General features: G+C 36.8%; 1 protein-coding gene across 1 annotated transcript in view; it reads right to left on the minus strand.

Annotated features, from left to right (window-relative positions):
• The window catches only part of GALNTL6 (polypeptide N-acetylgalactosaminyltransferase like 6), a 1,205,642-nt gene that overhangs the window by 114,489 nt on the left and 1,068,356 nt on the right, over positions 1-22,797 (minus strand). Inside the window, exon 9 of the mRNA XM_003984859.6 lies at positions 19,493-19,610. Within this exon, the coding sequence (XP_003984908.1) occupies positions 19,493-19,610 (118 nt within the window). The remainder of the gene's footprint in view (positions 1-19,492; positions 19,611-22,797) is intronic.

Raw genomic sequence — 22,797 nt, forward strand, 5'->3', positions numbered from 1 at the left:
TCAGGAACCGTGAGATCATGACTCTCTTGGGCTATTTTTAATTCCTTAAGAAGCACTGAGTTTCCTTCCTCAGGGCTTGCTGCCCTAAATTGTTGTCTCTAAAGGAATTCTCCCCTCCCTCTTGCCCTTTCCCTTCTCTCCTATCCTTTGTCTATTTCCTATTTATTTTCCAGTTTTCAGCTTCACTGTCACCACTGAGTCCCCAGATTTGGTTAGGACTCCCGTTTTATGCTCCCATTTCCATCCTGTACTTCCCTTTCACATAATTCATTAACTGAGTGAGTAAACAAATACATAGTGAGCATTTACCATATGCCAGTCTTGTTCACTATGTTGGAGCCATGATATGTGACCAATTCAAAATTCTGAACAGTTTCTTTCAAGTAGAGACAGTAACTGTAGTTAAAGGATTTGTGTGTTTGCATAATGGTTTGCTTAGTGTCGGTCTCCCCTCACTAGACTAATAGTTCCATGACTGTTTTACTATATTACTATTTTATTATATCGCCAGCTACTAGTGAAGGGCTTAGCACATAGTAAATAATAAATATTTATTGAATAATTGAGTGTGATCACCTCTATTTCCACTACACTTACACTTTTACTTATGCAGGAGCCCTAAAGCTTTTCCAATTTAGTGTTGCTTCTTACGAGCTCAGGGCCAACTTACTCTTCATCATAAACACACCAAGTCAATTGTCTCTAATCTTAGACTTTTTTTGGTTCTATACTATGGACATCACCAAACACTTCTTTATTTTGTTCCATCTTCCAATAACAGTGCCTATTTCAGTAGAAGCAGAAGTGTGCACATCATGACGTGCTACAGAGAGATGTTTAGGTGACCGTGTGACAACATAGTTCTTTAAGAGAGCACAGCTGTGTTGGCGTTTATCAAATTCTTTATCTGTTCTGAAAGATGTGGTTTAAATTTTTAAAAGACACTTCCTGGTAGTATCATGTGATGATTTCTTAAAACACAAACCAAAACTATGGCATTGCCATGCTTAAAGCATTTAATTCTTGGAGAAGTGTCTTAAATGTATAAATACTGTGTCTTCCTTTGACAACATAAATATTGTAAAGCAATGTTATTTTACTCATGAATGAGCACGGAGCATTTTTTTTCCGTAATGTATTTCAAATTGACTGAATAATTGAATGCTTGCCTTATTTTTTAAAAATCACTTTTCACTATCAGTCACAAACTGGAATTTAGACATAGAGGATGTGAAATTAAATGGAATCATACAGTTATACCAGTCATGTGAAATATGAAATCAGACTCAGTAAGAAATTGATTGTCAGGAGGATAGTAAGGGAATATTATTCTCGGGTATAATACGAAACATAGTATATACATGGAAGCGGTGATCTAAATTCTCAAAATTATTTATTTGTCCATTCAATCCAAAACCTGCTATCTCTCTAACCTTATTTCCTACTCTTCTTCCCATGCCTCTCTCTGCTCAAGCCATTTGGCTTCTTTTCTATTCCTCCAACACGCCAGATACCCTTCTACCTTAGGGCATTCGTACTGGCTGTTCCCTCGGTCTGAAATTGTCTTCCAGAACTCCACATGGCTAAATCCCTCCTCTCTTTCAAGTCTTAGCGTTAATCCTCTTGCCCCAAACACCCTCTTATCCTGCACCCTGAGTCTTCATCACTCCTTCTCTGTCCTACCAGCACTTACCACTTTCTAACTCAGGAGCTAACTCACTTACTTATTATGTTGTTACTTGTCTGCCTCTGTCCCAAAAAGGCAAGGGTCTTTGTGTCTTTTATTGTGTGATATAGTCTAAGCACCTCGGACAATGCCTGACACATAGTTGGTGCTCTGTATTTATTGAATAAACAAATTACTGGTCTATTGGTATAAAGTGAGGTTAATTCCAGACAATTGAGTTGTTTAACGATACTCCACCATTTAGTTGCCATTATAAAACAACAGCTGTGATCTCTAGCATACTCAAATACGAATTTCAAGGTAATAAGCTCTCGAGCTTATTTTCATTCATATCTAGATTATTATAAAGTAAAGAAATGGCTAATGTCAAAAATACAACATATTATTTACAAATAAGTAATTCTATCTCTGGGACTGGAAACTCACTCTCTAATTGTACGGTAGGTCTTGGATGGGCTAAGTTTGAAAACCTTCTCAAGAGTAAATAGTCGCTCACTACCATTTATCTAGGAATTAAAATATTAATTGTTAACCTAAAAAGCTTTGGTGTGCAGATATCGAAAAACACCATGTCTGTCATTAAACTATTCTTCTGGGCTAGATGTAATAAAAACTGCATCTTTGGTTTGACTTGATTTAGGGGAGATATACCCATACGCACCATTGCTTTGCTGTATTCTTAGAAAACTTGGGCTTTGAGGTTATTCTGTGAGATCAGGAGGAAAAAAAAGAGCAGCTTATTTCGACCTTTCTCACCCCCCCTTTTCTATTTGTTGATCAGAATATAATAAAAGCAGAAATTGGTAAATGTGTCTACAGTCTTTAATGAGGACATGGTAGTTTCTAGTCTCGGGGGAGAAGCTCTCATTTCTTGAACCATCTGCTTAGGATTTCTTCAAAGTAAGAAAAGCTCTGTCATGTCCGTATAAAAAAGATTGTACCCAAACTATTTTGCACTTAATGAGCTTTTAAGAGGCCTGGGTAGGGATAGCAGGACGTCAGAGGGTACGTTGTTCAGATCATTGCTTTGAAGATGCAGTGTTCATATTTTGCAGTCGCACGTAGCAGTCTTAAAAACAGTGATTAGGGTAGGGACTGGAGCAAAACCCCCAAGATACGTCACTTATTGGTTTATTAAAACATTAAGTCTTGGAGAAGAAAGAAAAACAATTGAACATCTTAAAAGTGCCTTTGTAGGTAAAATATTATGGCTAAGGACAAAATCCCTCATTTCCCTTAATTCATTATTCTACAGCTTAGAAGGTGCATTAGAGGCAAACTGTTTGCTTTTTATCATTATTTCCATATGTCTCCTGATTTTGTCTACTGCTTAAATTTTCTGGATTCACCATCTGCTAAAAACAAATACAAGTTCTTTAAAAACTTTTAAAAATTGGCTTTCTATATTAGAACAGCAACTTTTTTCTTTTGGGGAACTGTCCAAACATGTGCTTTTCCTTGGCCATGTAGTTGGCTTGTCAATCATAATACCTTCCTCATGGCAGGGGCAGGAACATGACTGAACTGAACTTCTTCCTTGAGGTGTCATTAGACTGGAACTACCTCTCTGGTAGTGAAGCAGAAAATAAAAGCCAGAGAGAGCTTCCAGAGGCCAAGTCTGAGCGGTGGAAGCAGAGTCTGTTGGAGGGAGTAAAGCTGAGAGAGACAAAGAGGAGATCTTCAAAGAAAGGTTTCTAGCAGTATTTGAGGCCTTATTTCCAGGCCTCCCAGGGGCTCACCCATTTCCTTGACTTTTTTGGTTTGTTTTCATGAGTGTTCTCTCCAATTTCCCCTTACCTCTAAGTTAGGCTGAGTTGGGTTTCTGTCTTCTAGTAACGTGAAGTATCAAAAAACCCAAACCAAACCAAAACAAAGCAAAAAAACACCGTCTCTTTTTGCATAGTGAGAGTTTGAGAGTCTAAGAGTGTCAAGGGTGTACTTTGAAATTAGCACATTAGTCAAAAGCTACTCAGAGGAACTGTCATTGAAACAAAAACTTTTGCAAAGCAAAAGTTCTTCTAAGCTTCAGCGGATAGGCAATTCATTTTTTTAAAGTAATATTCAATATGAAGAAATGTCATCAAAAAAAAATGTGAGCACTCCTAAAGGTTCATAGTGGCGTTTGCATGTTATTTTTATCTTGGGAGAGAAATTGATACACTTCTATGATCTGGAACAGTGGAAAGAACACACACACACACAGGGCTTTGAATTGAGCAGGTTTTCTCCCCTTTTCTGAGTCTTCTTGTCATCTTCTATCAAGCTGGGGTCATGTGTTTACTTCACGAGGTGGTTGTAAGGACCAAGTAATTCACATAGTACCCTTATGCGGCCCATAATAGTGCTCAAGAATGGCGGTCACAAGATATACATACCATACATGATATGGCCCACCTTTATTCTTCTGGTATTTTGGGTCTCTATGGGGTGGTTGTTGTCTATACACATGCTGATCACTCTGAGAGGGGTCAGGGCATATGACAACACGCAATGTGCGTGTGTGAGAGAGGTAGAGATTGTATTCTCAGTTGTCACTCTCACAGTTTTAGAGAAGAGGAGAGAAGTTGTGGGTCAATTGATGTTGCATGTTGCAGGTTGTGGACCCTGATGTAGAATATAGAAAATATTGAATATAGAAAACAAATTCTTATATCTGTACAGTCAATGTGTATATATACTTTGAGGCTGTCTATGGTGTTGTTATTGAGATTTGGGGTGAAGGGCTTGAGAATCGTAAGGAGAGATTTTTTTGCCTACTTTCTATACATATGCCTTTTGAGCTGGGGGGCAAGGTGACTTGCTTTATACAGATTTACACACCAGAAGAATTGCAGTGATTACACTGTATCTCATTTTTCTTCTTAGGGAAGAATGGTGGCCAGAAAAATACAAAAACTTGAACAAAATATCTGTATTAGAAAACAATTTCAGCAGGAAGTCAAATTGACCTTAATACAGGTACTGAATGCTGTGTAAATTGTTATATTTTGCCCACTTTACAACCATCTATAAAAGCTAAAATAAAATTAAACAGGGAATTAGGAAAATGCCGTCAGACATAAAGGAAGTAACAACTGGAAGGAATTCCGACTTGCCGCTAGGTTTGTATCTAATGGACATAAAATTTAACTTGAAAATGCTCTGTTACACCTGAGGTACCTTTTGTCGGGTAATTGAAATGAATCTCAGACTAGCGTGCGAGACATTTAACAGCTGTTTCTGTTTATCTTTGAGTTTCTGAATGAGTTTAGAGTCATTTTAATATTGTCTTTGGAAGATCAATTCTGGGCATGTTGAATTAAAATGGTTATTTTTATGTCACCTAGGCTAAATATTGTAGGAAAAAACCCCACAGGAACAACTCTGGATATTTTCTTGTGTATCTGAAGGTATAGTGTGCCATAAAATGGCTTCTGTCACACTTTAGATATAAACCGCAACTATACTTTGAGGTACTTTGCAGGCTTGAGATAAGAAGAGACCTCTAATATACTGTCTCATAAAAGCAATGAGAAGGTATATAAAATATTTTAGAAGCATCCTTGGCATAAAAAGGACTTCTAATGAGCACACTTTATAAGCCTGAATTTATTTCTAACAAAACCATTTGTACAAAGCGTTGTCCTGATAGTTTATACAGAGGTGGCTTAAGGGAAAAGGCGTGCATTTCTAAAATGAGATGGAGTTGTGCCTTCTAGGGAGGCAAATAAACAATTTCAGGAGTATAAATTAAACACCCTTGGAGTTTTTTTGTATTTTTAGGCAACTATGGAGAAAGTGAGAAATGCTTATTAATTAAAACTATAGGTTTTTTTTTTTTTTTTTTTTGCTGCTGGACTAGATGCTAAGTCCTGGGAACCAAGGGTGTGGAGATTAACAAGCATGGGCACTGGGGGACAGAAGGACTGGCCTGGGGACAGTCACCTGGGGAGAAAAACCTTCTCTGGGATGCTGTTGTGTCATTATTCTGTAATTTCTCCTAAGAATCTAATCAGTGAGTCATGTATACACGGGGCATTTGCCGCGAGCAGTGGCATGGTGGCGGCTGGCTAGGAGACACTCAAGGCTGAAGGAGTGAGAGGAAGAGGGAAATGAACCTCCCTGCAGTCCAGACCTACGTATGGAAGGGAGGCCAAGACTGAGAACACCACTGCACGAATTGCAGATTCTCTTTGTTCGAGGGTTTTCAAGTGAACCAATGTCTTTGCTTTAGCTCAGAAATCTTGGTCTATCTGTACCTGGATTTGTCTCTAGAGTTTGTACGTAAGCAGTTCTAACATCCATGTAAATATATATTCACATATTTTTAAAAAATTTTTAATGTCTATTTATTTTTGAGAGAGAGAGAGAGAGAGAGAGAGAGACAGAATCTGAAGCAGGCTCCAGGCTCCAAGCTGTCAGCACAGAGCCGACTCAGGGCTCGAACCCACAAACCGTGAGATTATGACCTGAGCCGAAGTCGGACGCCCAACCAACTGAGCCACCCAGGCACCCCAATATATATTCACATATTAAGGCAGATTTGGATGTATTTTAAAGGTCTTTCTGACCACCCAATCTATGCTCACCACCGTACCGTTAAAGCTCTGACCACCCAATCTAAACCTTCTTCACTCAGAGAGTAACAACGTGAAGGGCCTATGAAAACCCAAAGAGACCGTATATGGGTACCCAGTCAGGTATCAAGCTTAACGTGGTAGAAATGGGGGGCCTTTAAACAGTGTAACTCATCCAACCCATCCCCCCACCTAATAGTAAAAATAAAGCTGTTGCGTTTTATTTAAAGTCCACATTGTAACTAGATAATAATTAACCAGTCTCTTATGGACACTTAAGTTTTCCTCTTTTTCATCAACAAAAACAAGTTGAGATAAACATCTTTGTATGTGTGTTGTTGAATACATGTGTGAATCTCGCTGTGGGTCATGAGAATAGAAATGAAATTGGGTTAACAGGGAGGCACGTTAAACAGTTTGTAAGATTGTTTCTAACTGCTCCTATAGAGGACATATAACGTTTCATTACTGTAATTGGCTGCGTTTGAGAGTGTCTCTTCCTTCACTCTGACAACGTGTTGTGTTATCAAAGTTTAGATTGTTGCCAATCTAATAGGTGAAAAAGATATCATTAGAGTTTTCATTTACATTTTTCTTGTCATAATTGAAAATGAATAACTTTTGATATTTAAGAGTCATTTGTATGTCCTTTCTGTGAGCGGTCTCAATATTTTTATTATTTGGCTTTTCAAAACTTTAATCATATTGATTTGTAGTTGATCTTTCTGTATTAAGGGTATTAGTTGCAAATAATTTTGCCCAGATTGCCATTTGTCTTTCGTGTGTTTCTTCCTTGCAGAATTTTTAAAAAGTTTATTTATTTTGAGAGAGAGAAAGAGTGTGAGTGGGGGTGGGGCAGAGAGAGAGAGAGGGAGAGAGATAATCCCAAGAAGGCTCCACACTGTTAGCACAGAGCTGGATGCGGGGCTTGAACCCACAAAGACTGTGAGATCATGACCTGAGCTGGGATCCAGAATCTGATGCTTAATTGACTGAACCACCCAGGTGCAGAATTTTTATGTGAATGAATTAATCTTTCCTTTCATTGCTTCTAGTGGATTTTTTGTTTTTTAAAGTCACATTTAAGAGGCCTTCCCCATTCCAGTTCTTCCAGGATTTTTGTAGTTCTCATGCATTTTCAGTTTTAATGCTTAAAATAATTTATCTTCTAGGGGCTCCTGGGTGGCTGAACATCCAACTTCGGCTCAGGTCATGATCTCTCAGTTCGTGAGTTTGAGGCCCTGGTCGGGATCTGTGTTGAGAGCTCAGAGCACCTGGAGCCTACTTTAGATTTTGCCTGTCTCTCTCTCTGCACCTCCCCCGCTTGTGCCCTGTCTGTCTGTCTCTCTCTCAAAAATAAATAAACATTAAAAAAAAAAAAAGATTTATCTCCTTGGGATCTATTCTTGTATGAAGTGTTATATAGGGATCCAATTTAATTTTTTTTTCTCTAGAAGAGTAGTTGTCCTATACTATTTACTCAGAAATCAACCATCTTCCTCTTGATTTGAAATGTTAAGCCTATCTTATACTAAATTCCCATATTTATCTGAATTTATTTAAATTCTGTGCCAAAGATATCTCCGTATATTCATGCAAATTTTATTATGTATTTTATTATCAGCTGTGATTAACCCTCTATCATTGTTTCTCCAGAACTTTTCTCATTATTCTGTTTATCTGTTTTGACTTATAAAGTAGAAGCACTCTGTCTAGCCACCCCCCAATAAAATTCATGTTACCACTTTTGCTGAGATTAAATTTATGAGCATGCTTGGGGAGAATTGTCTTCTTTATGAATTTCATGTATTTGAGTCTTTATATGTCTCTCAGCAGCATTATAATCTTTCTTCATCAGGACTAGGACATTTCTTGTTTATTTCTAGCTGTCTTTTTCCCTGCTATTATAAATGGTATCTTCTTTTGGGGTTGTTTGTATATGTAAAGGCTACTGTTTTTTATGTATTTACACACACACACACACACATATACACACACACCCCACATAAATATTTTACCCAGGCAACTTACTAAATTTCTTATTGTTTATAGTATTTTCCCAGTCGATTTCCCTTGCATTGTTCAGGTAGATATAGGGTAATATTATCTGCAGTTAATGAAAAATTTCACTCCTCCTTTCCAATTTTTATATTTCTTATATCATTTCTTACCTAATGGAATTGCCTGCTATCTCTAGAATAATATTAAATGATATTAAATAGTAATTTAATTCCTAGAGGTTTCTCTTTAAGCTAGCTGATGGTTTTTAAGTTGAGATACATCCATTTTACAAATATGCATTTACATTTAATCTTGCTAAGTATTAAGTATTTTGTTCAAATGTGGAGTGCAAAAGTTTATTAAATTCCTCTATATTACCTATGGAGATGACCATCACCCTATGAAACCAATTTGACAATAAATTATATTTAAAAAAATGTGAAAAAAACAATGAATAGTTTATACCAAACAATTGTGACGAGCACAACTTCAAAATAAATTTTATTTTTCTACAAAGACCACAAAAATAATATAAAATAAAATAAGAATAAATAAAACAAAACAAAACAAAATAAAATAAAATAACATAAAATAAAATAAAATAAAATAACATAGAACAAAATAAAATAAAATGCACTCAAGCTGAATTACGTTAATACGTATCCCAATATTGAAACACATCCATCAAAGATACACTTATTTTGGTGTATTAATCTTTGAATAGCTACCCCATTGTGTGAGCTTTTATTAGTAGTTATTTATTTATTTATTTATTTTAATTTAATTTTTGATTTTTTAAAATTTACATCCAAATTAGCATATCGTGCAACAATGATTTCAGGAATCGATTTCTTAGTGCCCCTTACCCATTTACCCAACCCATCTCCCACAACACCTCCAGTAACCCTCAGTTTGTTTTCCATATTTATGAATTTTTTCTGTTTTTCCCCCCTCCCTGTTTTTATATTATTTTTATTTCCCTTCCCTTACGTTCATCTGTTTTGTCTCTTAAAGTCCTCCTATGAGTGAAGTGATATGATTTTTGTCTTTCTCTGACTGACTAATTTCACTTGGCATAATACCCTCCAGTTCCATCCACGTAGTTGCAAATGGCAAGATTTCATTCGTTTTGATTGCCGAGTAATACTCCATTATATATGTATACCACACCTTCTTTATCTATTATTAGTTTTTAATGTTAATATTTACAAGTAAAATATGTGTATTTCTCTATCATTTTATGCTATCTTGGTCAGAATTTGCTATCAATATTATGCTGTAAATATTATATATTAATTTAATAATGAATTGTAAAGATTTCTTTCTTTTCTAACATTGAAGAATGGTTTTTGGAAAACATTACAGTATGCATTCTTTAAAGATTTGTAAGAAACTGATAACATTTGGTTCTTTATGTTTTGGAGATTGCCTTTTGAAATTTTTCTCTATTCTGTGGTCATTGGGCAGCATGATAGGCAGAATTCTGAGATGCTCCTCGCTAACCCCTCCTCCCCTCTTCCCCTCCCAAATCTCACACCGTGGTATACATGTCCTTTTATAATCTCCTTGCTTTGTGTGTGCTACAAACTGTGAATATGATGGATTTCACATCTGCAATTAGGTGATGTTATGTGACAAAGGTGAAGGGATTTTGCAGATATGATTATTGTCCCACTTTAGTTGACCTTGAGTTAATCAAAAGGAGATTATCTTGGGAGGGTCAAACCTAACAGGTGAGTCCTAAAAAAGGGACTCAGCTTTTCCTGAAGAAACGGATAGGAAGATTTGAAATAGGAGAGAAATTCTACTGGTGGTTTTGAGGAAGTAGGCTACCATGTTGTGAGAGGGTCAAAGAAGGAGCCAAAAGGCAAGGACCGGAAAGTGGTATCCAGATGAAAACCAATACAGTGAGGAGTTCAGTCCCACAACCACAAAGAAATGGATTCTGCCAATAACCCAAGGGAACTTGAACACGGATCTTTTCCCAGCTGAGCCTGTGAATAAGGATAGAGCTGGCTCAAAATTTGATTTCAGACTTGTGCGATTCTTAGCAGAGGCTCAGCTAAAAGACACTGGGCTACCAACCCAGAGACTGTGAGAAAGTTTTCTGTTGTTTTAAGCCACTAAGTGGCTTATAATGATTTTATTAAAAATCAATCATTTCACTGACAATCTGAAACTTATTTGTATAGAATTGAACAGACTAATCTCTTAGAACTATTGAAATTTTTTCTAAATTCTGATTATTGTTTCTTAGTTTGTGTATTTGTGTTTTCTTTCTTTTTTCATGGCCAGTTTTTTTAATGACCTTTTCTAATTGATCTGTCTCTCCATCTGTGACTCCCTTAATTATTTATTTTTGGCTATAAAGAACTAGCTCTTGCACCATCAGTTTTTGGTTTTCTAAACCATTAATTTCTTTTTTAAGTTTATTAATCTTTTATCTTTATTTCCTTAGGTTTATTTCATTTTTCATTTGCAAACTGTATTTGAATACTTAACTTGCTTATGTTTATTCTTTCTTTTTATGTTGATATAAGAACTTAAGGATCTAATTTTTCTTTAAAATTTCTTTTTATGTAATTACTTTGAAAGAGATGGGGGGCAGAGAGAGAGAGAGAGAGAGAGAGAGAGAGAGAATCTTAAGCAGGCCCCACAGTGTCAGTATAGAGCCCAACTTGGGTCTCAAACCGACAAACTGTGAGATCCTGACCTAAACTGAAGTCAGAAGCTCAATTTGCTGAGCCACCCAGGCTCCCCAAGGATCTAATTTTTCTTCTTATCACTGCTTTGGTTGTATCTACTATGTTTTGATACATGGTATTATAATTTCAACATTTTTCCTAATATGAGCACTAATATGAGCACCTATACCCTTCCATATCATTTCACTCTATTACATTTTAACTTTGCTGATTTTAATTCCATTTTGTTCCTTTTTCTCAACTCTACCTTCCTTGCCTCTGTGTATTTTCAGCATACCCCTTCTCCTTCGTGTTGCTTTCAATAGGACCTTCATTTTGGTGATGATTTTCTGTTTCTTTTTCATTTAATCCTGACTGCTGCTATGTTTTTTTCCATCTCTTTCTCTTACCTTTTGTTGTTTTGCCTAATCTCATAAAGTTCAGCATCTAATATTGCTTTGCAGAGTCAATAGCTTCATTAATATTTAAAACACTTTTATAACAATGTATAGCAACATTACTTTGGTGACCTGTTTTCATTGTTCCTGTTCCTTTCTTCTTCTTCTTCATCTTTTCTTGTAGTATTTCTATGTGCTGTTTTCTTTAAAAATTATCATTACTTATCTTTGAATAGGGAGAATTCTTACCAATTAGAGTAGGTATTCACTTTATGACTTTGTGTGTGACTGAATTAGTTTAGCCTATATTTGTCAGCATCCATTAGGAACTGGCTGCTGCAAGGCTGTTCATCATATCAAGTATCTTTCCTCCATTCTGCCTTAATAACACCCTGCTTCCCGCAAATATGGCTCGTCTATCTAATACCTCTTTTAGAACGGTCCCCAACTTCCCATTTGTGCTTCCCTTCTGTGCCAAACTCAATCTGAGGGAGCTCTGGCCACCAGCAATCACACCTGTTGCCTTGTTTCAAACAAATGTTGTCAGTTCCCCATCTTACCCCTCTTAGGAGGTGCCCATTACTTTGTGACATTGAGATCTGCTGGCTTCAAGGGAGACTTGTAGCTGTGGTCATTCTGTCTTCCCATGCTCTTTTTTCCCCTCCACCATTTAATTCACTTTTGCTGCATATGATAACCTTCCTCATGCATTGTGGTTGGGGGTCAGATATCTGATTATTTGTCAAGGATAAACTTAGTATTTTGTTTCTGTTTCTTGTTCTCCTTTTTTTTGAGTAATCTCAAAGAGAAGATCTTCCTTTTTTATTTTAAAACTGTAAATCTATTGTAATTATACAACATTCAATTGTCGAACTGTAAGTTTACTTAATTTTCTTTTGGATGGCTATATACCATGTGGGGAAACTTTAAATTTAGCTAGTTTTGTAGGGCTATTAATTTTGATTGTCTAACAAATAAATAAAATTCATGTTTGTTTGAGAAGCTCTATAATGATGTTAAGCTCTAGGATATAAGGTTTACTGAGCTATAACAATTCTAAATTAATGGCTGTCATGTTGTGTGAGTAGAGAACTGAATGTTTTATACTCAATGATTAGTCCCTATTGTGTATATTCAATTCTTATTGAATAATGATTGCATTTTGAAGATAGAAAAAAATTAAATTTTACATTAAATCTTAACAAGAATTGTCAGCCCTCATATTTAATAAAAATCAGATAGGAAGAACCTGCATTTCCTTTTTTAAGTGGTTTCAGAGAATGACAGCAGCCACTTTTTTTTTTCACCAATGATATAAAATCTTCTATTTTTCTAGCTAAGAGAAATTAGGCTAATGGTTTTTAGAGCAAACCCGAATTCTAATTCTTGCTTTGATATTAACTAGGCAATGGTCTGTTTTTGTAATTATGAAATGGAAGTTAATTTTTACCTTGCATTAGTATTGAGTAGGATAAGAAATTAAATTCAGTGACCTATAAGTGCTAACTCATTACTTTTTCTTGTTAAGGGACCAAGTAATAGTTACTATCATCATAGGAAGAACACAGAATGCCCAGAACTTTGGAGCACAGGTAGCTCCATGTAAAAGTTTTACAAATCAAAAAGGGATTAAAAAACCCCACATCCCCCCCCCCCCCCAGGATGCTGTCTATTAAAATCACAGACATATTGTAGTTACTCTAAACTGTATATATTTATTTGTGTGTGGCAAGATTGTAACTTGAAGTATTCATTTCGTTATGCTCAATGTGTTTTCCATTTTCTATTTTTACTCCAGGGGGATTTTCTTTGCTAGTCACATCAAAGTAGAAACAAAGATTCAAAGAAACCCCAGAGGCTTATTTTAGGACTGATTTTTTCCCCCCACTTTACAGAGACTCCACAAGATTGGGTCTGGGGGAGGGAAAAGAAGTGACAACTAAAAAAAACAGGAGAGGGCACTGGTCTGTAGGAACCGGGCACAGAGTGCAAGAACTCATCACTGCAATACATTGGCCATTCAATATTCTTGGGCAGCCATCCTTACATCAGGGAACTGGAGGCACCTGGGCACAGGTGAAAACAAGAAGAAAGAGCCTCACCTTAGACCCGAACTGAATAAGTGAGCAAGTTACCTCTGGACAAAGGTAGAGACACACCTACCTCTGTTGCATGAGCTTTTCTCTTATTAGACTGAAAGTTTTTGACAGCAAGGACTGAGTATTTGTTCAATCAATTCAACGTATTAACCTTCAATCTCCATTCCTTCTGCAAACATATTAAATGGTGTTCCTATTATGGCGAAGCTGCATGGAATAGGGGTTACGCTGAATACACCTGGAATCCCTTGCTCCCAATAGTGAGCTTACATGCTTACCTACAGGGCAGTGCCTTTCTTCCCAAATATGACTATGCTAGTTGAAAAAAAATTGTAATTGCGTAATTTCATTAAATACCACTTAGACTGATGAAATAAGGCTATGAAAACAGAAAGAATTGTTGTTCATGCCAAAACTCATTTGAGGAGTTTGAAAGGATTGAGTTGTTATTTAAAAAATTTGCTGTCATATAAGGTATGGACAAAGTAACAATAAAAGATTGGGCAAAATCATGAAAAATTTGAAAGGATTCTGTTACCATATTAAGATAGCTTCCAAGTGTCTTTAAGTTCTCATTCCACTGGAAAGAAACCAAACTGGAACTCACAGCAAATGCAGTATGGGTATGGTTCTTGGATCTCTACTTTTACTCCAATCTATGCACCCAAATGCAGAAGGAAAAGCTTGGTCTCTCTTGCATTAGAAGCCTGGCAAATAAATATACATTTATATGTTTTACTTTAGAGGGAATTCTTATGAGTTTTTTTTAAGTTTATTTATTTATTTTGAGAGAGAGAGAAAGCACCAACAGGGGAGGGACAGAGAGAGAGGAGAGAGCAAGAATCCCAAGGAGGCTCTGCAATGCCAGCATGGAGCCTGATGTGGGGCTTGAACCTACAAACTCATGGCCTAAGCCAAAGTTGGACCCTTAACCATCTGAGCCGCCCAGGTGCCCCTAGAGGGAATTTTAAATGTAGTTGTTTGTGCTTTCCTGCTTTGATATTTTTCATGGAAGAAATACTCATCTAAGTTGTACCTGATCCAAGGACTTCTACTGGGCCACCTTTGTCTTTTTCTGCAGAGTCTAGCTTGCATGGTACATAGACTCATGGTGGAGGTTGCTGATTAATATTTGTAGAGAGAACAAGCTAACATCTCAGGAACAGACTAAAGTCTGACTGGTTAGTTAAAATCTCTGTAATAAATAGGGGTAGAAATGGAAGTATGAGTTTCTATCTTCTGGAAAGGAAAGAAAATCACTAGTTAAGTTGGTTTACTGTGTAGATTCAGACAGGTGAGGCAGATAATTGATGAAAACTCTCATGGCTTATGATTCAGAACATTCATTTGATTTGTGTGGTAATTAGGAGAACTGAATTTTTAGGAGAGGCAAATAAAGCAACTTGGGGAATAAAAGAATGTGGATATAGGTTGAAAGAGGAGAAAGAATATAGCACAGGAGGCTAGCAAACAGGCTATTGCATATGTCCCGAATTATTACTGTGATATGGAAATAAAATATATTCCAAATAATACTGATGATGAGTAATTGTGTTGAGTTAATTCTCTAGGCTGCTACTGGAAAGTAAGCTCCACCGGAATGAGAATCTTCTCGCATTTATCTTTGCATCTCAAGAGTTTAGCCCAGAGGTGGCACATTATAATTAATAAATAAATATCTGTTGAATGAATTCAGGACTGAAAAGAGCTGAAAGGTTATGAGACGAATGATATCCCTAAATGCCTGAATCTTACACTCAACACATAGGAGGGATGACAGTACATAACAAACGTGATTCTGTGGCATGTTGTCCCTTAAGAGAGGTTTTGAAAAGGTCGTAGGGGTTCCCGGGTTTGTCAGATTCATTCTCGGATGTAGGGTAGCCGTAGTCATCTCATCTGGAGGCTTGCATGTTTCTGCATAGCTGAGGCTCGTGGCCAAGGGCTCATGCCATACTCTAGATGCCCAGGAAATACTGGGTCCATGTGGGACCATGTTGATAAGCCCCTGGGGGTGGAAAAGGGCAGCCCAACCCAAATTGAATGCTCTCCTACCTGGTTCTAAGCATTAGATCTCATGCCAGAGAATGGGTGAAATGGAGCCTAAATTTCTTGTGGGTGCCTACTTGGTGTGTGCTGCTCAGTTTTATTTTCTGGAAAGAGTTTTCCGGAATCAAAGGACATATCTTTTGGAAATGCTAACATTTGGACTTTGATCTTTGGGGAATGGATGTAAAAATGCACTCTGAAAAATCAGAGAGTCATAATGGTTTACTATTATTTCAATAACTTAAATGGTTGACGGCATTTAAAGGTGTGGGTTATCTCTTTTATGCCACACTGTGCTGTCTGTTGTGGTTTCCTCTTTGTTTCCAGGTGTGATTCCAAGTTGAGTACCTGGAGCTAGTCCTGGAATGAATTAGATGCCCAATAAAAGCTTGTTGAATGACTGACTGCCACTTTCCCCTCCCTAGCAGCTGGCTAACCTAGCAACATTTGAAAGACGGCTGGATAATTCTGGGCCATGCAGGAGTTCAGATTCATTGTGAAAGAGACTGAAGACTAGGCAGACAGATCATTTCCCCAGAAAGCTCTTTTCCTCAACTGCCTCCTGAAAATTACACTTGTGTTGGCTTTTCTGTTATGGGATGAAATCCACTGATCTACTCAGATGTTAGAAAAAGGAAGGAGATTTACAGAGAAAGAAAATTGAGGAGCACTCTTAACCAGAGGCTGTTTGACCAGAAACCAAGCCCTTAATATGAAGCAGGATTTTCTAGAAATAGTTTATTTAGTGATAGAGCCTTGTCATAAACTGTGGTGAAACGACTCTTTGGTTAAGGAGCAAACAGCAAGCAATGATGCCTGATGATGACCATAGATAGAAATCTTTTGAATCAGAGCATTTGAATCTACACTTAAAATAATTTCTTTATTACAATGTGAGATAGACAAGTAAACTCTTAGTGATCCATACATACTTCCTGAATTTCAAGTGCTGCCCAGTGTAAATCTTACAGTGCTTTACCCTGCAAAATTAAACATAATGCAAATGTTTGGTTTTCTTTTCTTTTTAATACCATTTCTCAGAGCTATGTGTGTATAATTCTTTTGATTCCTTTCCCATGGAGAAAATTCTCCTTGCTTCAATGCAAATTCTACCAAAGCCTGTTTAAGTTTGTCCCCCTCATGTTACAATTACTAATAGGGAGGGACAGGAACCCCAAGGTCAGCACACAATAGCAAGAAGAATGAAGGGATATGTATGAAATGGGACCCTGTAAGAAATAGCTGTTGCCAAAGAATCTGTCATTCCAACCAAGCAACCTGGGGCAATTTAGTCCTGAACTTCCAGTGCTGTTGCCATGGTTTCTAGACAAAGACGACAGGGCTGCATTCCAATTATATCCTTCAGAATGACAGATAACTGAAAAATAGGAAATGGGGTAATAAAATCTCAGGTCACCCAGAAGAGGTGTGATAGATACAAGTGATACAGAAACGAAAGATGCAAGTCTACGTTTGTTAAAAAAAAAAAATGCCTTTTGATTTAGAATGCAAATGTGTATTACGCAAATCCTCCAGATTTTCCATAGGAATTTTATCCATCATCCAGCTCGTTATTCAGAGCCAGATACCTCCCACTTAATAGAAATGTTCATAATAACATTTTAAACTTGAAGAATCCATGAACTAACAGTATTTAAGCAAAATAAATCTTGATCAGTGAAAAGTAAAACCCATCTCTTGAATTCTGAAGATGTTGCAGCTACAGCAATGCTATTTTTTCCCCTTAATCTTGGGGTCAAATGTAATATTCGGTTTTCCAGTTGAAGGTATTATTGCAAACGTTGTACCTAGCTTTGAGCCATATATGATAATCAATATTATTTTGCCAGGGTCAGCGGTAAGTTTACTGTCATGCTATTGACTATAATGAAGATACTCGCTTTTTCAATGAGAGGAAACTAGATAGAAATCAAAAGGTTCACAGTGAAGACTATGGTAGGACCGGTTCTGTATTCCCTGCAGTAAAGCAGAGATGGAGTATTTCAGTTCCAAAGCAGCACTAGGTAATGTACATAATCTTTAAAGCTTAAAACAATTTGTAGTCTAAAGTTTTTAACATGTTAGGGGCACCTGGGTGGCTCGGTCAGTTAAGCATCAGACTATTTTGCCTTAGATCATGATCAAGCCCCACATCAGGCTCTGCACTGAGCATGGAACCTGCCTAAGATTCTCTCTCCCTCTTTCTCTTTCTGACCCTTTCCCCAGCTTGTGCTCTCTCTCTCTCTCTCTCTCTCTCAAAATAAGTATTTAAAAAAAATCTTTAAAACATTAAGTCTCAGTTGTGTTTTTTTTTTTAAGTTTATTCATTTTGAGAGGGAGAGAGTGTACGCACACATGCATGCACGCACATGAGCAGGGAGGGGAGAGAGAAAGAATCCCAAGCAGGCTCTGCACTGTGAGCGTGGAGGCTGACGGGGGGGGATCGAACTCACAAACCCGTGAGATCAAGACCTGAGCCGAAATCAAGAGTCGGTCACTTAACCGACTGAGCCACCCAGGAACCCCAGGTTTTTTTTTTTTTTTGTAAAATGGAATAACACCAGCCTCTTAGAGATGTGACTTTAAATTGGATAATGTATATAAAGCATTTAGCTCAGCATCTGTCACATACCATTAAGTAAATGGAATAGGTATCGCTTCTATCATCATTAACTATTATACTACCTTATGCCATATACACAGTGATAAGTGTGCAGCTATTACTACAGCAGAGAAACAAACAAACAAAATTGGCAACTTGAAGGACTTAATACCACATATCTACAAAAAGGTCTTTAAAAAGTACCTCAGTTATGAAATTAGATGGCTTCGAAAGACGGTGAAGAAAAACACGAATTTACTAAGCGGTCTTACAAGGAATACTGCCAGCAGAGTGAGATGGAAACTTCTAGATGTCCAGAAGCCTCCTGAGTTTCTCTTTAGGGATATTTATTTTCTGACACTTAGAGGACAATGTAACATTTTTGTTAACATATTGAAGATAGCCATTACAGTTTTATAAAGATCAGTTTTATCATTTTCTTTCTATGTATAAATTTAGAGTTTGGCTGGATTCTTAAGCCTGACTTTTACTATATTCAGTATACATTTTTTTTTCTCAGCAAGAATTGGTTTGATTTTATGATGGGAGTAATTAGGAAAAATGATTTATTTACTAAGAAACTTCTGTATGATAAACCTTACAAAATAAACCCATCTTCTGTATAAATAACGACAATCATAAAGAAAAAAAGAAAATGAAGTTTTTTTTTTTTTCCTTAATGAGACTGTTTTTGGGAAAAAAAATGCATCTTGGAGGTTTGGAGTACAACCTTTCACACAGTTTATTTTGCTTTGCTCTTCTGGTCTTCACGTGTTGTGGCAGATTTTTTTCATTCACAAACCCTAAAATTTGCATTCTGTCATATGTATGTACACATGATGTATGTAACATGTATGTATGTTATAAAGTATATAATTTTGCTGGGCGTTTATGGCCGAAGCAAGTAGAGACCTCGGCAGTTTCAGAGAGAAATAAGTAAAAACATTCACCTATTATGGAATTCTATGAAGAAGAGCCTTCATTTGTTATTCATAGTTTTAAGTTACTCTTCTGTTAACTGAAATTTTGGAATAACCGGTTATGATCAAAATATGAACCACTATTTCTAAAATAAATACAAAGGGAGAAAATTCCAATAATCCAATTTCTTTTGTTTCAATGCTTCACTCTGTGTGTTCTGTGGAAGGGATGCTTTGTTGGTGGAGCAGCAGGTCTGTTGGCACACCAAGTCTCCCGCCTGCAAACGGGATTTTGAATGATTTCTTTCATGGCATGGTTACATCTCACTGAAACATCAGAGGGAAGCAGCTCTCTCATCCCAAAGCTGGCTTGGAAAGGTGACATATCTATTTTCGTTGTTATCTCACAATATAGGTCACGAAACAGAATGATGACTCTTTATGGGAATCATTGAAATGATGTAGACATAGTGCGAAGAGGGTCTTGGTAACTTACCTTAAAAGAGATTTCATATTGTTCTCCTCCCCAGATTTCTAAACCTGGGTCATAGCCACCCAACTCCCAAAACCACTTTCGATCCACAGCAAAGAGACCTCCAGCCATAACGGGAGACCTATGAAATAAAAAAAAAAAAAATCTTTAAAGGACTAGGAATATTTGCTTGGAAAAAAATAAAAACAAACTTCAAGATAATGTTTCAGAAGTCAAATGCATGGTGCTTTTCAGCCCTGGTTTTCTGTCAATGGATCTAGGGTTCTCATTGGGTCTCTAATTGCTCTTGGAATCCTCATGAGCTTTAAATTTTGCACTTCGGGCTCTAATGCAATTAATGTCCTGTAGAGCCACATTTGCTCCATATATTTATCATTAGAGGGAAATACATGACTGCTAGTGAATGATATATAGAGAAATATCACTTAATTTTATGTCTTTTCCTTAAATGAAAGGAATCTTGTACTGTCAGATAAACGTATAGAAAACACTGTCATAGACAATATCTGAGATTCAATCTCTCAGTATGTATTCACCAAGAATTTACCATTAACAGGTCATGTCCCTTTTACAGACTATGAGATGATTAGTAGAATAAACAAATCAACCAGAATTAGTTATTTAATTAAGATGCCAAAGGTGGAATTTAAACTAGGTTTTTTTGGGATGCTTGGGTTAAGCATCTGACTCTTGATTTTGGTTCAGGTCATGATCTTGCGGCTCATGAGATTGAGCCCTGCCTCAACAAATAAATAATTTACTTAAACAAACAAACAAAGAAGCAGGCAAACTTTAAAAAATAAACTAGGTCTTTTTTTTTTTAAACGTTTTTTTTTTTTTTTTTTTATTTTTGAGACAGAGAGAGACAGAGCATGAAGGGGGGAGGGGCAGACAGAGAAGGAGACACAGAATCGGAAGCAGGCTCCAGGCTCTGAGCCATCAGCCCAGAGCCCCACGCGGGGCTCGAACTCACGGACCGCGAGAACGTGACCTGAGCTGAAGTCGGACGCTTAACCGACTGCGCCACCCAGGCGCCCCTAGGTCTTTTCATTTTAATTATATTATTCTTTTTAGGCTTTCTCTGCCTTTCAAAGAAATATTCCTTTTGCTCAAGTAATAATTTTCAAGTATTCTATTCCTGTTAGGGCACACAGTAGTCCCGTTGCTATGTGATGAGATCATTCATAGTTATGGGTCCTGTCCTAAACTTTTTGCAGTTTAAAGGTAGAGCTAGTTTTTTTTTGTTTTTTTTTTGTTTTTTTTTTTTCTTTTGAGTCCTCAATACCTGCTGGGCTCTTGGCTAAAAGTTTTACCCAATTCCTTTGAACTAATCCTCGCTACAATCCTGTGAATATCATTCTCATGTATTGTTTTAAAGAAACAGGCAGAGAGAGGTAAGGAGCAGCAATGCAAGCCTGAAGTTAGTGGTGGTTCTGGGGCTGGGCCAGGTCCTTTGATTTCAAAGCCTTTGAGTTCTTTACTGCAGCTCTGTTTCTGTTTCAGTGTTTGGGGGCAAAGAGAGACAAGTACATAAAGGTGGATAGGAAACACTCAGAGAATGTCCCTATGCAGACAGACAAAGCAAATCTGTAAAAAACCACATTTCCAGGGGTGCCTGGGTGGCTCAGTCAGTTAAGCAACCGACTTCAGCTCAGGTCATGATCTCACAGTCCGTGAATTTGAGCCCCACATTGGCCTCTGTGCTGACAGCTCAGAGCCTGGAGCCTGCTTCGGATCCTGTGTCTCCCTCTCTCTCTGCCCCTCCCCTGCTCATGCTCTGTCTCTCTCTGTCTCAAAAATAAATAAAAACATTTAAAAAAATTAAAAAAAAAACCACATTTCCAATGTAGTTTTTGTGATAGTTTTGAAAAATTTTTGACACAAAGGATATTTATACATAAGAGTACAAGGCATTAAATGTTGAAGATACACATTTTAAAATATGTATAAACACATGAGACACATCAACTGAAGGCCTGCTCTTGGTAATGTTTTTTGAGGCACTCCAACAACATCAACTTGAATTTGCGTGTTCTATATTTCAAAGGCTTTGTATGTGAAAATGGTATTTGGCCTGATTACTTCAGCTTAAGAGTATTTTTTAATGTGTAGCCTCTATGTGGCTAGAAAGATGGCAAGGCAGGAAAGGGGATTTATTATTCTACCCAGGAAAGTGAGCAGGATTAAGAAAAATAACACAAGGCATCTCATGCAATTTTTTATTTTGTTTGAAAGAAATATCCTAGAACCAGATGTAACCTACTTTATCCCTCTCTCCAGCAGCCTAATCTTTTTCCATTTTCCATGCACCGAATTTCAGAGCGGAATTACAACTGGATAAAATGAGGACCGTAACATGTACCGAGTGCAGTTCCCCCGTGAACTCGCCACCAGTGTAACTCCGCTTCTGCAGAGCTTGGGCATAAGTGACCAGAAATTCTCAATCCTATTCCAACTGAACCACAAATAGAAAACACCTCAAGTCAAACAAATATATTCTCATTTGATTGTGTAAAATAGGAGACCAAAGGGCATCAAAATTTACACTGGGCAGAATGAACCTCAAAACTAGAATTCTCCTAGATCTGGAATTATAGATACTAGCAAGGGAAAGTCCTATGTTGCTTTTTTGTTTGTATGCATGTATTGTAATTCGTCGGAAACACAGCATCTTGTTTTCTTAAAAAAAAAAAACCATGTAGTGTATGCTAGGTACATTTTATTTAGAATATCTAAATTCTAAAATTCTATTAATTTTAGATATAATAAAGTAGATTCAAATGGATCCTTTTTGCCTTCATTGATGTTTTTACCAAGCTCCAAATAAATTAATGTCTTCTATCTTCATTAGTGTGAATGACTGGTAAGAAACCAACTTTTCATTTATGTATGTATTTACTCACAGTTGTCCATTAATCTTTTAATTAGCTTTGAATTTTTAACAGCTTAATTGAAATATAGTTGAGATACAGAATATTGCATGTATTTTAAGTCTACAGTTTGATAAGTTTTGACTTAGACACCTGTGCAGCTATAACTACATTCAAGATTATGAACCTATTAGCCTTCCTTCCAAATTTTCTTGTAATTCCTCCCTTCTGACCTTGTCATTCTTTTTGTCTAGGCCATCACTGATCTACTGTTACTATAGTTTAGTTTGCAGTTGCTAGAATCTAATATACATGTAATCATAAAATTTGTATTCTTTTTCTGGGCCTGGCTTCTTTTATTTGGTATCATTATTTTTAGATTCACCTATGTTTAGCATGTATTAATAGTTCACCACTTTTTTTTTATTGCTGATATTA

Source organism: Felis catus, chromosome B1 (genome assembly GCF_018350175.1).
Source record: "Felis catus isolate Fca126 chromosome B1, F.catus_Fca126_mat1.0, whole genome shotgun sequence".
Classification (NCBI taxonomy): domain Eukaryota; kingdom Metazoa; phylum Chordata; class Mammalia; order Carnivora; family Felidae; genus Felis; species Felis catus.